This window comes from Hemitrygon akajei, chromosome 9, assembly GCF_048418815.1.
Source record: "Hemitrygon akajei chromosome 9, sHemAka1.3, whole genome shotgun sequence".
Lineage (NCBI taxonomy): Eukaryota > Metazoa > Chordata > Chondrichthyes > Myliobatiformes > Dasyatidae > Hemitrygon > Hemitrygon akajei.
Window position 1 is genome coordinate 104,772,820 of NC_133132.1, and position 15,773 is coordinate 104,788,592.

At 42.6% G+C, this 15,773-nt stretch overlaps 1 protein-coding gene across 10 annotated transcripts in view; it reads right to left on the minus strand.

Annotated features, from left to right (window-relative positions):
• Nucleotides 1-12,250, minus strand: part of mlip (muscular LMNA-interacting protein) — a 97,637-nt gene extending 85,387 nt beyond the window's left edge. For 3 of the 10 annotated variants that reach the window (XM_073056710.1, XM_073056718.1, XM_073056714.1), the window contains exons 1-2: nt 12,090-12,246; nt 680-730 (exon numbers count right to left, since the gene is read on the minus strand). In XM_073056710.1, coding sequence (XP_072912811.1) covers nt 680-730; nt 12,090-12,206 — 168 coding nt within the window. In that variant the 5' untranslated portion in view covers nt 12,207-12,246. Of the gene's footprint in view, nt 1-679; nt 731-11,699; nt 11,828-11,882; nt 11,990-12,089 lie in introns of those variants that run through there. The other 7 variants (XM_073056720.1, XM_073056709.1, XM_073056708.1 and 4 more) reach the window with 7 other exon arrangements.
• Nucleotides 12,251-15,773: the final 3,523 nt, after the last annotated feature.

The following is a 15,773-nucleotide window of genomic DNA, read 5'->3' on the forward strand; positions in this document are numbered from 1 at the left end:
GTGGTGTGTGTGTGGAATGCCTTGCCAGGGGTGGTGGTAGAGGCAGATACATTAGGGGCATTTTAAAAACTCTTGAATAGCAGAAGACCACAAACATACACTCAGTGGTACAAGAGGTACATATTTAATAAAGTGGCCACTGAGTATATATCCCATGTAGTGGAAATCTCTTGCAAAGATGAATTTATTTGCAGCCACTTTCTAATATAATCCGTCTGGAACATGATAAGCTGGCAAAGCAACGTTAATAGTATTTATGGAACAGCTGAACTGTCCAGATCAGCAACAGAAAACTCTGCTCAACATTACCCAAACCCAAGTTTCCAAGTAGTAGTCTACATTTAAAAAGAGAATGTCAGTTGACATAGAATTATTTCATTTAGTTTTTAATTAGAGGCACAGCACAGTAACAGGCCCCTCCAGTCTAACAAGCCTACAGTGCCAAATTATACACATGTGACCAATTAACCTACTAACCCGTACATCTTTGGAAGCAGGGAAGAAAGCAGAGCACCTGGAGGAAACCCATGCAGTCATGGGGAAAACATGCAAACTCCTTACAGACAGCACTGAGAACTGAACCCAGGCTGCTGGTGCTCTAATAGCTTCATGCTAACCACTACCTGTCTATGCCATCCTTATTAACCACCCAAGTTACATTAATTGTATTAACACTTACCATCGACTTCATCACAGAACACTGGCCTTTCTTCTCTTTAAGTAAAGGATTCTGTAAAGTGACAAACGAACAATGTTCAAAGGAGTCACTATGTTTGTAATTACCACTCACCAGTTGATATTACCCTGTGGGAGGTTTAACTGCATTGAATTTCACTAAGGCTGCCAGGCATCATGTTTCACAGGGGAGTTATAGAGTCATAGAACACTACAGCATAAAAGCAAGCTCCACAGCCCATCTAGTGCGTGCAGAACTATTATCTACCTAGTCCCATTGAGCTGCACCTTGACCATAACCCTCTATGCATCTCCCATCCCTGTTTTTATCCAAACATATCAAATTTCAGAGTTCAAAGTGAATTCATTATCAAAGTACATATATGTCACCACATACCACCCTAAGGTTAATTTCCTTGTGGGCTTTCACAGTTGATACAAAAAAAACCACAATAAAATCAATGAAAAAACTACACAAATATGGACAAAAAAATACAACCTATGTGCAAAAGATGACAAACTGTGCAAAGGCAAAAAGAAAAACAAATATTAAGTAAATAAATCAAGAAATGATATTGAGACATGATTTGTAGAGTCCTTGCAAATGAGTCCATCAGTTGTGGAAGCAGTTCAGTGTTGAGGCGAGTGAAGTTATCCATTCTGGTTCATCAGCTTAATGGCTGAAGGATAATAATAACTGTCCCTGAACCTGGTAGTGTAGGGCCTTGTATCCAATTCCTGATGGCAGCAACAAGAAGAGAACATGTCTGGATGGTGGTGCTCTTTGATGATGGATGTTGGATTCTTAAATGTTGAAATCGACCCCAAATCCACCACTTGTGCTGGCAGCTCATTTCACACACTCACCACCCTCTGAGTGAAGAAGTTCCTCCTCATGTTCCCCTTAAACATTTCACCTTTCACCCTTAACTCATGATCTCTAGTTGTAGTCTTACCCAACCTCGGGGAAAAAGCCTGCTTGCATTTGTCCTATCTATGCCCCTCATAATTTTGTATACCTCTGTCAAATCTCCCCTCTTTCCTCTAAACTACAGGGAATAAAATCCCAATCTATTCAACCTTTCCCTATAATTTAGTCCCTCAAGACCCATTAACATCCAGGTGGAAGTTTACCAAGGAAGAGGCTCAGTATCTCAACTGCTCAGCTCGGCAGCAAGACCTGTGATATTTCTGCCAGACACTATCATGTCCATGGGCAAGCACATCACACAGATACATTTTTCCAGCCAGGACACTGAAGACAGAAATGGGGAGGCTACACTGTAGATATACAAGATGCTGGTGAGGCTGCATTTGGAATACTGTGTTCAGTTTAGGTCACTTTGCTATGGAAAAGATGCCAAAACACTGGAAAGAGTACAGAGATAATTTATGAAGATGCCACCAGACTCAAGGGCTGGGTTATAAGGCCAGGCTAGGCAGGTTAGCACATTGTTCCTTGGAATCTAGGGGACATTCCAGAATCAGAAGAAGCTGCAGAGGGTTAAAAATTCAGCCTGCTCCATCATGGGTATAACCTCCCGACCATCAAGGATACCTTCAAAAAGCAATGCCCGAAAAAGGTGGCATCAATCATATAGGAACCCCACCACCCAGGAGCTTGAACTGTGGCCATTCAGTCGACAGGAGAGTAAAAGGAAGAGACAGCTTCACACGGGTCCACAACTGAAGATTAAAAAAAGCAGCATTTCACAGCAGTTTTCAGAGTTTAAATTATGGCCAATCAGTAAAGGTGAATAAAAATAAGGCAGGGGCAAGCAGACTGACCATTGTCGGAGTGGCTATTGTGTGAGTGGGCCAGTGTTAAAATGGAAAGATCTTAACGTTGGCTCATCGGGCTTGGGCAAGGTAAAAACATAGAAACACAAAAACGTAGAAAACCTACAGTACAATACAGGCCCTTCAGCCCACAAAGCTGTGCCGAACATGTCCCTACCTTAGAAGTTACCTAGGGTTACCCATAGCCCTCTATTTTTCTAAGCTCCATGTACCTATCCAGGAGCCTCTTAACAGACCCTATCATGTCTGCCGCCACCAGCATCACTGGCAGCCCATTCCACGTACTCACCACTGTCTATGTAAAAAATTTACCCCTGACATCTCCTCTGTACCTACTCCCAAGCACCTTAAAACTGTGCCCTCTCATGCTAGCCATTTCAGCCCTGGGAAAAAGCTCTGACCATCCACATGATCAATGCCTCTCATTGTCTTATACACCTCTATCAGGTCACCTCTCATCCTCCGTCGCTCCAAGCAGAAAAGGCTGAGTTCACTCAACCTATTCTCATAAGGCATGCTCCCCAATCCAGGCAACATCCTTGTAAATCTCCTTTGCACCCTTTCTATGGTTTCCACATCCTTCTTGTAGTGAGGCGATCAGAACTGAGCACAGTACTCCAAGTGAGGTCTGACCAGGGTACCATATAGCTGCAACATTATCTCTTGGCTCCTAAACTCAATCCCAAGATTGATGAAGGCCAATGCACTGTATGCCTTCTTAACCACAGAGTCAACCTGTGCAGGTGCTTTGAGTGTCCTATGGACTCAGACCCCAAGATCCCTCTGATCCTCCACACTGCCAAGAGTCTTACCATTAATACTATATTCTGCCATCATATTTGACCTACCAAAATGAACCACTTCACACTTATCTGGGTTGAACTCCATCTGCCACTTCTAACCCCAGTTTTGTATCTTATCAATGTCCTGTTGTAACCTCTGACAGCCCTCCACACTATCCACAGCATTCCCAACCTTTTATGTCATCAGCAAATTTACTAACCCATCCCTCCACATCCTCATCCAGGTCATTTATAAAAATCACAAAGAGTAGGGGTCCCAGAACAGATCCCTGAGGCACACCACTGGTCACTGACCTCCATGTAGAATATGACCCATCTACAACCACTCTTTGCCTTCTGTGGGCAAGCCATTTCTGGATCCACAAAGCAATAAACCCTTGGATCCCATGCCTCCTTACTTTCTCTATAAGTCTTGCATGGGATAAGCATCTAGTAAGTTTCTTCTTCTTCTTTATTCTTCATTCCTCATCTGCTAAGGCATAGCTAGAGCAGAGAGAATGACTCCATGGGCAGTGTTATGTTGTTTAGGTAAGGCGTGGGAATCCTGGGAGACTACAGCCTCCGAGGTAACCACATCTGCACCAGTTGCATCAAGCTGCAGCTCTTCAAACAACATGTTGAGGAACTGGAGCTGCAGCTCAATGACCTTTGGCTCATATGGGAGAATGAGGAAATAATAGAGAAGAGCTAATGATAGGGAGGTAGCCACTCCAAGCAGCCAGTATAGAGTACCCTGTGGCCATTCCCCTCAGTAATAAGTACACCACTTTGGATACTTGGATACTGGAGAGAGGGGTGACCTATCGTCTCTGGCACTGAGTTTGGAACTGTGGCTCAGAAGAGGAGAGAGGTGAAGAGGACTGCAGAAGTGAAGGAGATTCCGCAGTCTCTGGATCTCAGTCTCATCTCTGGATTGCTGCCTGTGCCACTTGCCAGTGAGGGTAAGAATAGGAGTATTTGACAGATAGATACGTGGCTGAGAAAATGGTGCAGAGGGCAGCGGTTCAGATTTCTGGATCATTGAGATCTCTTCTGGGGAAGGTACAACGTGTACGAAAGGGATGGGTTACACCTGAACCTGAGTGGACCAAAACATCGACTGTACTCTTATCCATAGATGCTGCCTGGCCTGCTGAGCTTCTCCAGCGTTTTGTGTGTGGACCAATATCCTTGCAGGTAGGTTTTCTAGCACTATTCAAGAGGGTCTAAAGTAATTTGGCATGCAGATGGGAACCAGAGTGATAGCGTGGTGGGTGGGGTATTTGATTTACAAACTGAGACTGCTAGCAAGGAGAAACAGATGATAGGGCAAAACTGCAGTCAACAGGATGAATTTCAAAGTAAAATAGGGACAAAATCAAAAAGGGTGATCAACACAGGACTAAAGATGTTATATTTGAATGCATGCATTATACAAAATAAGGTGAATGAACTTGGGGTGAATAAGGTGAATGGCAGAGTTAGATTGGCATGTATGAAGTTGAGGGCATCACTGAGTCATGGCTGACAAAAGATTTTAGCTGGGAGCTTAACATTCAAGAACACATATTGTATCGAAAGGACAAGGCAGATAGGTAGAGAGGGTGGGGTAGCTCTGGAGGTAAAAATGAAATCAAATCATTAAAAAGAGGTAACACAAGATTGGAAGGTGTAGAACTAAGATACTGCAAAGGTAAAAGGACCCTGATGAGAGTTATATACAGGCCCCTGAACTGTAGCAAAGATGTGGGCTACGAATTACAACAGGCATGTCAAAAGAGCAATGTTATGATAGGCATGGGGGGGTTTCAATATGCAGATAGATTGGGAAAACCAGGTGAGTACTGGATCCCAAGAGAAAATATTTATCGACTGCCTATAAAATGGCCCTTTACAGCAGCTCATGGTTGAGTCTGGATTGGCTAATCTGGATTAGGTGTGCAATGAACTGGAATTGATCAGAGAATTTAGAGTAAAGGAACCTTAAGATGTGATTGATCATAATATCATAGAATTCACTCTGCAATTTGAAAGGGAAAAGCTAAAGTCGGAATTGTCAATATTACAATGGAGTAAAGGGAATTACAGAGGCATAAAAGAGGAGCTAGCCAAAATTGATTGGAAGAGGTCACAGGAGTCTATGTTGGGACCAATTTTTTAATGTTATATGTCAGTGATTTGGGTGATGGAATTGATCTCTTTGTGGCCAAGTTTGCAGATGATATGAAGATAGGTGGAAGAACAGGTAGTGTTGAAGAAGCAAGGAGGCTGAATAAGGATTAAAATAGATTAGGAGAATGGGCAAAGAAGTGGCAGATAGAATACAGTGTATGGTCATGCACTTTGGTAGAAGAAATAAAAGCATAGACTATTTTCTAAATGGAGAGAAAATTTAAAAATCCAAAAGAACTTGGGAGCCCTCATGCAAGATTCTTTAAAGATTAATTTTCAGGTTGAGTCAGAAGGTAAATGCAAAGTCAGCATTCATTTCAAGAGGACTATAATATAAAAGCAGGGATGTAATGTTCAGGCTTTATACAGCACTGTTAAGTCCTTATTTGGAGTACTGTGAGCAGTTTTGGGCCCCTTATCTAAGAAAGGATGTGCTGACATTGGAGAGTGTTCAGAGAAGTTTCACAGGAATGATTTCAGGAGTAATAGGGCACTCCAATGAGGACCGATTGATGGCTCAAGGCCTGTATTCACTGGAATTCAGAAAAATGATAGGGGGTGGAATTTCATTGAAACCTATCGAATATTGAAAGATCTTGATAAAATGGACGTGGGAAGGATATTTTCTATGGCGAGGGAGCTTAGGACCAGAGGGCACAGTCTCAGAATAGAAGAATGAGCATTTAGAAAGGAGATGAGGAAGAATCTTTTTATCAAGAGAGTGGTGGATCTGTGAATGTTTTGCCACAGACAGCTGTGTAGGCCAAATCATTGGGCACATTTAAGGCAGAGATTGATAGATTCCTGATTGGTTAGGGCATGAAAGGTTACGGGGAGAAGGCAGGAGATTGGGGCTGGGAGGGAAATGGATCAGCCATGATAGAATGGTGGAGTGGCCTCAATGTGCTAAATGGCCTACCGTAATTATGCCCATATAACTTATGGTCTTATTGACGTGCCTTCTTCTCATTACTACCATTGAGGAGAGGAGGTACAGGAGCATATAGACACATATTTAATGCTTTAGGAATATTTCCCTCCACCATCAGACAAACAGTCCATGAACCCGTGAACACTACCTCAATATTTTTGCTGTCTTTTTGCTCTGCTTATATATACAGTATACTTCCTATTGTAATGTCTAGTATGTTTTATGTATTGCACTGTACTGCTGCTGCAAAACAACTAATTCCACAACATATGTCAGTGATAATAAACATGATTCTGATTCTGATTTAGGGATGACCTTTGAGAGTTGTATAAAATTATGAGGAGTATAGATGGTGAATGGCCGTACAGTAGTCTTTTTCCCCCAGGGAAGGGGAACTAATAACTAGAGTGCCTACTGTAGTTTTAAAGTGAGAGGTGAAAGATATAAAAGGGACCAGAGGAGTAACTTCGCAATACAGATGGTGGTGTCTGTATAGAATAAGGTGCAGAGGAAGAGACTGAGACATGTAAAATAACAGCATTTAAAATACCTTTGGATAAATGCATGGATAAGAGGGGTTTAGAGAATATGGGCCAAACACAGGCAAATGGGATTAGCTTGCTAAGCATCATGGTCGGCATGAATGAGTTGGGCTAAGCGACCTCTTTCCAAGCTGTTTACTCTGCTGAAACTACAACTTCCACTGGATACCTGTCATGATTCTTCTCTTCTCCTTACTTGCCCTCCTCCTTTCCTTTCTCCTGTGGCCCACTCTCCTCCTTATCCTCTTCAGTCACCTATTCCTTCCCAGCTTCTCACTTCATCCCTCCTTCTCCACACACCCACCTGGACTCACCTATCATTTACCAGCTTCCCCACGCCTCAATTTCTTATTCTGGCTTCTGCTCCCTTCTTTAACACTACTGACGCAATATCTCTGCCTGAAATGTTAACTGTTTATTTTTCTTGAATATTGAAACCTATCAAATTTTGAAAGGCCTAGATAGTGGGGATGTGGAGAAGACATTTCCTATTGTGAATGAGTTTAGGACCAATGGGCACTGCCACAGAACAGAGGGATGTCCATTTGGAGCAAAGATGAGAGGGACTTTCATTAACCAGGGTGTGGTAAATCTGTGAAATTCATTGCCACAAATGACTGTAGAGGCCATGTCATTGAGAATATTTAATGTGGAGGTTGATAGGTTCCTGATTAGTCAGGGTGCCAAAGGTTACAGGGAGAAGACGGGAGAATGGGGTTGAGAGGGATAGTAAATCAACCATGGTGGAGCAGACTTGATGGGCCAAATGGCCTGATTCTGCTCCTGTGTCTTTGGATTATAGATAATAGATGCTGCCTGACTTGCTAAATCCCTCCAGCATTGTTTGTGTGGTGCTCAAGATGTTCAGCATCTATAAAATCTCTTGTGTTTACGACTCTTCTCTGAATTGCTTTCAGAAATTAACAACTGATGATACCCCACACTATTTATTTATTTATTTCAGGAAACATTGCAGAATAGGCCTTTCATGCTGTGCCACCCAGCAATCCCCAGTTTAGCCCTAGCCTCATCATGGGTCAAGTTATAATGACCAATTAACTTATTAACCGATAAGTCTTTGCACTGTGGGAGGAAACCAGAGCTCTCGGAGAAAATCCACGCATTCCATGTCCAAACTCATTATATAGAATGCTATGACTGAGCCCTGATCTCCAATGCCCTGAGCTGTAATAAGGTCATGCTAACCACCAGAGTACTGTGGTGCCAATATTCAAGTTTCTATCTTAATGAAACATGACATAGATTGAGTAGGACTTCCTTAAAATCTTTCACTTTCCCCTGAAGCCATTTTAATTATCCAGAGATATTGGCTGCACATTGTTTTGTAGAAGAGTGCTGTGATCTCTGCCTTTTAATGTTATATGCTGTGACTGGTAGCAAACTTCAGCTGGGTATTTTCCCTCTCACCATGCAGATTCAACAATCAACGTTCCCTAGTGGAACAGTTGCCCATCGATAGAAACTTCCGGTCATGATAAACTCCTTTAAACTGCTAAATTTGAGGAGATTTAGAATGCCACCAAAGGCTCTTACAAATTTCCCTAGGTTTGTGGTGAACAGCATTAAGACTGGTTACATCACAGCCTTGTATGAAGGCTCCAAAGTACAGGATCACAAGAGATTGCACAGGGTCGTAGACACAGCCAGCTTCATCACGGGCACAACCTTGCCCACCACTGAAGATCTGGTGAAAATGCCCACCACATCTTCAAAAGACGACACCTCAAGAAGGTGGCATCCATTGTTAAGGACCCTTACTATCCAGAAAACATGTTCTTCTCATTGTTACCATCAGGGCAGTGGTATAGGAGCCTAAGGACCCACACTCAATAATTCAGGAAGTACTTCCCACACTCGCCCTCAGAGGCAATTCCTGCTATCGCAAACATCAAACATCCATCCAGGCCATGCTTCCTTCCCACTGCTGCCATCAGGAAGGACCTACAGGAGCCTCAGGACCCACAGCACCAGGTTCAGGAACAGTTATTACCCCTCAACCATCAGGCTCTTGAAGGGAATAACTTCATTCAACCTCGTTCAATCCAAAACTGAACTTTTCCCACACCCACAGACTCACTTTCAAGGACTTTTGTTCTCATGTTCTCACTATTTATTGATCTTTTTTTTTCTTCATTTTGTATTTGCACATTTTGCTGTCTTTTGTACATTGGTTGTTTTGTTGAGTGCAGTTTTTCATTGATACTATTGTGTTTCTTTGTATTTACTTGAATGCCCACAAGAAAGTGAATCTCAGGTGACATACATGTACTTCAATAATAAACTTACTTTGATCTTTGAATAAGCTGCATGATCCATCTGGTAGAGCTGTTATCTCGGAGTGACTTTGATTCAGTCCTGACCTCAAGTGCCATCTGACTGGTTTTGCCTGCTTTCTGTTTCACTGCGTGGGTTCCCTGGGATACTCTGGTTTCCTCCCACATCCCAAAGACATTAAAGAGAAATTTGATAGGGACATGGATGGGAGGGGTATGAAGGACTATGGTCTAGCTGCAAGTCGATGGGACTAGGCAAATTAATAGTTCAGCGCGACTGGATGGGCCAAAGGGCCCATTTGTGCGCTGTAGTGTTCTATGACTCTATGAGTTTGTGCAGATTTTCAAGTTAATTGGTCATTGTAAATTATATTTGATACATAGCTGAGGGGTAGAATATAAGACCACAAGACCACAAGATATAGGAGCAGAATTCTGTTATTTAGTCCATTGAGTCTGCTCCACCATTTGATCATGGCTGATTTAATTTCTTTCTCAACCCCAATTACCTGCTTTCTTCCCATAAACATTAATGCTTTTACTAATCAAGAACCAATGAACACCTACTTGTATATGCCCAATGACTTGACTTCTGCAGCTGTCTGTGGCAATGAATTTCACAGATTCACCACCCTCTGACTAAAGAAATTCCTGCACATCACTGTTTAAAGGGATGTCCTTCTATTCTGAGACTGTGCCCTCTGGTCCTCCACTCCAGGAAACATCCTCTCCATGTCCACTCTATCTAGACCTTTCAACATTCAAAATATTTCAATAATATCCTTGCTCATTCTTCTAAACTCCAGTGAGTACAGGCCCAGAGTCTTCAAACTCTCCTCAGTCATTAACCCTTTCATTCCCAGGATCTTTCCCTCCTCTGGACTCTCTCCAATGCCAACACATCTTTTCTAAGATGAAGGGCCCAAAATTGTTCACAATATTTCAAGTGTGGTCTGACCAATGTCTAATAAAACCTCAGCATTACATCCTTGCTCTTCTATTCTAGTCCTCTCGAAATGAATGCTAACAATGCATTTGCCTTCTGGCAGGGAAGTACGGACAATTAGGTGGGATCAGTGTGGGATTACTGCAAGAGTGTATTTGAAGGTCTAAACAGTGTCAGTAGCCGGAAAGGCCTGTTTCCATGATGTATGACTCCATGACAAACAAAGGTTAAACTCCATGAGGACATATCAAAAACTTAGTTTGCTTTTATGACCCATGATTGGTCATGAATTTTGAAAGGGGCCACTTAATAGCTAACAGAAGGGTACCACAGCTAGTGTGATGCTATTACAGATCAGGATGTTGGAGTTGGGAGTTCAATTTTATAAGGAGTTTGTACATTCTCCCAGTGAACACGTGGGTTTCCTCCAGGTGCTCAGTTTGGTCCAACATTCCAAAGACATACCAGTTAATAGGTTAATAGGTAAACTGTCCAGCGATTAAGATAGGGTTAAACAGGTTGCTGGGCAGTGACCTTTTGGGCCAAAAGAGTCTATTCTGTATCTCTAAATAAATAAACGAGAAAGTGAACAAAAACAATCTCAGCAGTGATTTGAGTTAAACTGTACATTAAATATAAGACAATGTCCCAAGGTACTTCCTATGAACTCCCTAGGTTAATGTTGTTCCATTAATGTCAGCCCTATTTATTATCAGTCAGTGGCCATTTTATTAGGGACACATGTACACCTGCTCATTAACGCAAATATCTAATCAGCCAATCAAGTGACACTCTAGAGTTAACAGAGAATGGTGCAAAAAACAAAAAAAAAATCCAGTGAGCAGTACCAGTGGACGAAATTGCCTTGTTAATGACAGAAGTCAGAGGAGAAAGGCCAGACTGTTTCACACTGGCAGAAAGATAACAGTAGCTCAAATGACCACGCATTACAACAGTGGTGTGCAGAAGAGCATCTCTGAACGTACAACTTGTTGAACCTTGAAGTGGATGGGCTACAGCAGTAGAAAACCACAACATTCCCTCAAGGGTCATTTTGTTAGGTACAAGAGGTATTTAATAAAATGGCCACTGAGTGTATAAATGGAAATGCCAAAAAACGAGGCAGAGAAAATCCCAAACTTCCTCTTCAGACAAGCTCCCAAAAAAACATGGGATGGGGTGATGGGAGTGGGGGGGGGGGGTGAGGGTGGTAGGCAGAAAAGGCAGCTACTGTCGCAGTTAAAATGCTGCATTGCACGTCTCAGTTTCCATTTGCAGACTGTTGCAGCTAGATAAATTCAGATGAATCAGCCTAACCTCCAATAGCTTCCAAAAACCTTCATCTGAGCAGAATACAGAAAACAAACTATGCAGTTCTTGGCCTGTCTGGCACAGTTTCAGAGAAATAACTAACAATTTGGCAAAATTTCATGACTACCAGACTTCCTAAAATAGATCATCTACCTCTATTGTAGTTTCTAAGTTCTAAAGCATTCATGTTCCGATGTGCAAAGCCTGTGGGACACCAGATTAATTCTATAACATTCAATCACTTACCTGAAAGAGGAAAAGTTCATCTATACAGATGGAGACTCATGCAGAGCACAGAGAACCAACCCAATCAAACTATCAATGTCAAAATGGCAGCAGATAATCCTTGAAGCTATTAAAGCTATTTCCCTATCTTAATTTAGTTAAATTATTTAAAGGGAGTATTAAATTATGTAGAGTTATTTTTACCTTTCAAAATGATAAAAGTCCACATAAAAACCCAGAACAAAACTCAAATGATCTTCAAGGGCACTGTGCAATGATGAATGACATCTAAGAGAACATAACAGCGTTACTCAAAGCAAGTTCTTTTTTAATTTAGCAACAGCTGCACTTACACCCAACACGGTCTTACAAATAGAACATGACTAATGGAGATGTGCTTTATTTTCTTACCATCAGCGTTTCCAAAATATCTAAAGTCCCGTTCTCCTGTTTGTTTATTTTCTGGGACACCAAAACAGTTACTGTGCTCTGGTCCAGACAGATGTGTGATTTTTTTTTAAAAACCATCCACTTATTGGAATTCACGGCACCGTGTAAGCTCTTGAGCAGAAGTTTCAGGCAGCTGGACTGATAACAGTCGTGTGGACTGACTTTCTATTTATATGTACAACAAACTTGTAAGAGAGATAGATGGAGACATCAAGCTACTGTGAACGCCACCATTCTGGTTTCTAGTTCACAACTTCATTGTCTTGCTTACGTCCAGAGAGTATTACTACTAGCTGTAAATCCCACTGGGATCATAGAGTCATAGAGTTACAGAGTCATAGATTCATAGAGTACTACAACACAGGAACAGGCCTTTCAGCCCATCCAATCCTTGCCGAGCTGTTATTCTGCCTAGTCCTATCAACCCTCACTTGGACTACAGCCTTCCATACCCCTCCTACCATGTACCTATCAAACTTCTCTAAAACCGGTTCTGATTTCTATCTGTCAAAAACATTTTCAAGTTATTTAGATGAGTTGAACTGCTGTTCATCTACTTGATACACACTCTGGCTCAGATCACATTGGCCCTATCCCTGGTTTGAATAATGACTTTTAAAAAGTTTCAAACTTCTAGAGTTGACTGCCAACAGTTACTAAACCGGTAAGTTCTTCTACTTGTCAGCAACTCTCCTTTCTACAGGCTATATTAAAAGCTGGAGGCCTTTGCCCCCTCTGCAGCTATTTCAATCCCATTTTCAAGACATGGTACATAAAAGAAATTAAAATATTTATCTTTATGTACTAATTCATTGTTAGTGCAACTGACATCCTAACTCATGCCTAATCTGGCACCTCATTCTTCATTATTTCCTTGCTCGCTGATCAACGTTGTCCCTCAGGTAAACAATGCCAGAATTATAAAATTATTCTCCTGTTGACAAATCGCTCCTCTGCTGGCATCTCTCAAATTTCCTTTGGCTGCACAACCCACTGGTGTATGTACGTTTGTTGATTCCAGTCTCTCCTGAGTACCTAATGTTTCTTGCTGCATCACTGGAAGTCAAACTTGGTTTCAAGCTCAAAGTTTCTCTTCCAAAAACAATCCATCATTCTCCAGAGTTACCCCATTCAAACTGATCATTTCCTTGAACACCCCTATCCATTCCATTCTTACCCACCTCGGCTCCAAAAAGAACGCCATCAGCTGGAAATATCAAACACTTAGCTAAAGTTTCTCATACCTGGAATCATTCCTGTGGATCTTTTCATGATCCCTTGGGTCGTTTAAGTGTTATTACCAGAATTGGAGGCGATACTCCAGTTGTGGCCAAACCAGTGCCTCAGGACAACATCCCATGCACCATCAATCTACAGGACATGTCACTCAGGAACTTGGGATATATTAGTGTTTTGTGAATGTATGTTTTTCTGCTATTGTAATTATATGTGCTATTTTGTGCAATTTGCTGTTTGTAACTGTTGGTACAGGGTTTTGCAGCTTGGCCCCAGAGAAATACTGTTTCTTTTGTTCCTGCATTTATGTGGACAGTTGAATGACAACTAAACTTGAACTTGAGCTTGAATTTAGATTCAGATTAATTTGTTTATCAGATGTGCATCTAAACATACAGTGAAATGCATCATTTGAGTTAATAACTATCACAACGAAAGTGTCACCATAAATTGCAGCACTAATGTAGCATGCCCACTATGTTCAGCGGAACAACACAAGAGCAAACAAGCCCCTTTCCTTCCTCCCAAGCCCACACACAATCAGCCCTCCAAATCCAGGACAGGCTGCCTCTGGACCTCCAGCCTGCAGTGAACTCACGGACTCACAAACACAGGGCCTCCCACTTCCCCTGTGGATTTGCAGACTCGCAGGCCCAGAGTTTCAGCCATCTGGCCTCAACTTCTGGACTTGTCGATTTCAGTCTTTAACCATCAGGTTTCAGTCTTCAGTATCGACCACAGGACTCACTGATGATGGGACCCTGAACTCCAGACTCACCAACTTGCCAACTTGGGAATTCACTGGTCCTCATTCCTCCTGCCTGCATGGATCTCCATGCTTGGGACCCACGGACTTTGGGGACCATTTGTCCTCACTGCTCTTTGTCAACAGTGCTTGCTGGACATCCTCGACATCCATCGACAGGAATCCTCCATCATACCTTCAAGTCACTGATCTTCAAACACAGAGCATTCTTTCTCTTCTATGCCTCTGCTTCAAAAACAAACATTTAACAAATTAATAGATAACTGATTTTAACAAGATTGAAGTGTATGGCAGTGGAATGCTCCTCCTGTAGGATGTGGGAATTCATGGAACCTGATAGTCTCCCTGATAACTACATCTTCAGGAAATTCAGCCAACTCCAACTCATGAAAGACCATATTGAGGAGCTGGAACTAGAGTTGGATGAGCTTAGGATCATCCGGGAGGCAAAGCAATTGATAGATACAACTTTTGAGCAGGTGGTTACACCCAGAGTGCAGAATTCAGGGACTAGAGAGGTGAACACCAAGAGAGGTGAAGGAAGAAGGAAGTCTTCCCACTCTGCTGTGGGTGGTGACCATTCTCGGCAAGGCAGCAGCAGCCAGGCCAATAGCACTGTGGTTGGCTCTGAGCCTCAGAAAGGTAGGGTGAAGTCAGGCAGAGCAACAGTCATAGGGGACTCGATAGTTAGGGGGACAGATAGGAGACTCTGTGTCAGCAAAAGAGACACCAGGATAGTGTGCTGCCTCCTGGGTGCTAGGGTCCAGCATGTCTCTGAGCGGATGCAGAATATTCTTCAAGAGGAAGGTGAGCAGCCTGAGGTTGTGGTACCTGTTACTACCAATAACGTAGGCAGGAGAGGGGTAGAGGTCCTACACTGTAAGTTTAGGGAGTTAGGAAGGAGGCTGAAGAGCAGGATCTCCAAGGTGGTAATCTCCAGATTACTCCCAGCACCATGAGCTAGGGATGGTCAGAACAGGAAGATACCACAGATTAATGAGCAGCTGAGGCAATGTTGCAGGGGCCAGGGTTTCAAGCTCTTCGAACATTGGAACCTTTTCTGGGGAAGGGGTGACCTGTACAAATGGGATGGGTTGCACCAGAACTGGAGGGGAGCCATTATCCTGAGAGGGAGGTTTGCTAATGCTAATGGGAAAGGATAAACTAGATTTGCAGTAGTTGGGAACCGAAGTGAAGAGGCAGAGGATGGGCAGTTGGCGCACAAGTAATGACAGCTTGTAGGGAGTTTATGAGGAAGGATGGGCAAATAATAGAGCAAAGAAGCAGACAACCAGTTGGTTTGAGATGTGTCTATTTTATTGCAAGGAGTGTCATGAGCAATGTGGATGAACTTAGAGCATGGATCAATACGTGGAACCATGATGCTGTGGCCATTACAGAGACTTGGATGACTCAGGGGCAGGGATGGTTGCTGAGTGTGCCAGGCTTCAGATGTTTCAAAAAGGACAGGGAGGCTGCAAAAGAGGTGGGGGGTGGCACTGCTAATCAGGGATAGTATCATGGCTGCAGAAGAGGAGGAAGTCATAGACAGATTGTCTACTGAGTCATTGTGGGTGGAAGTCAGAAACAGGAAGGGGGCAATAACTCTACTGGGTATTTTTTATAGACCCTCCAATGTTAAC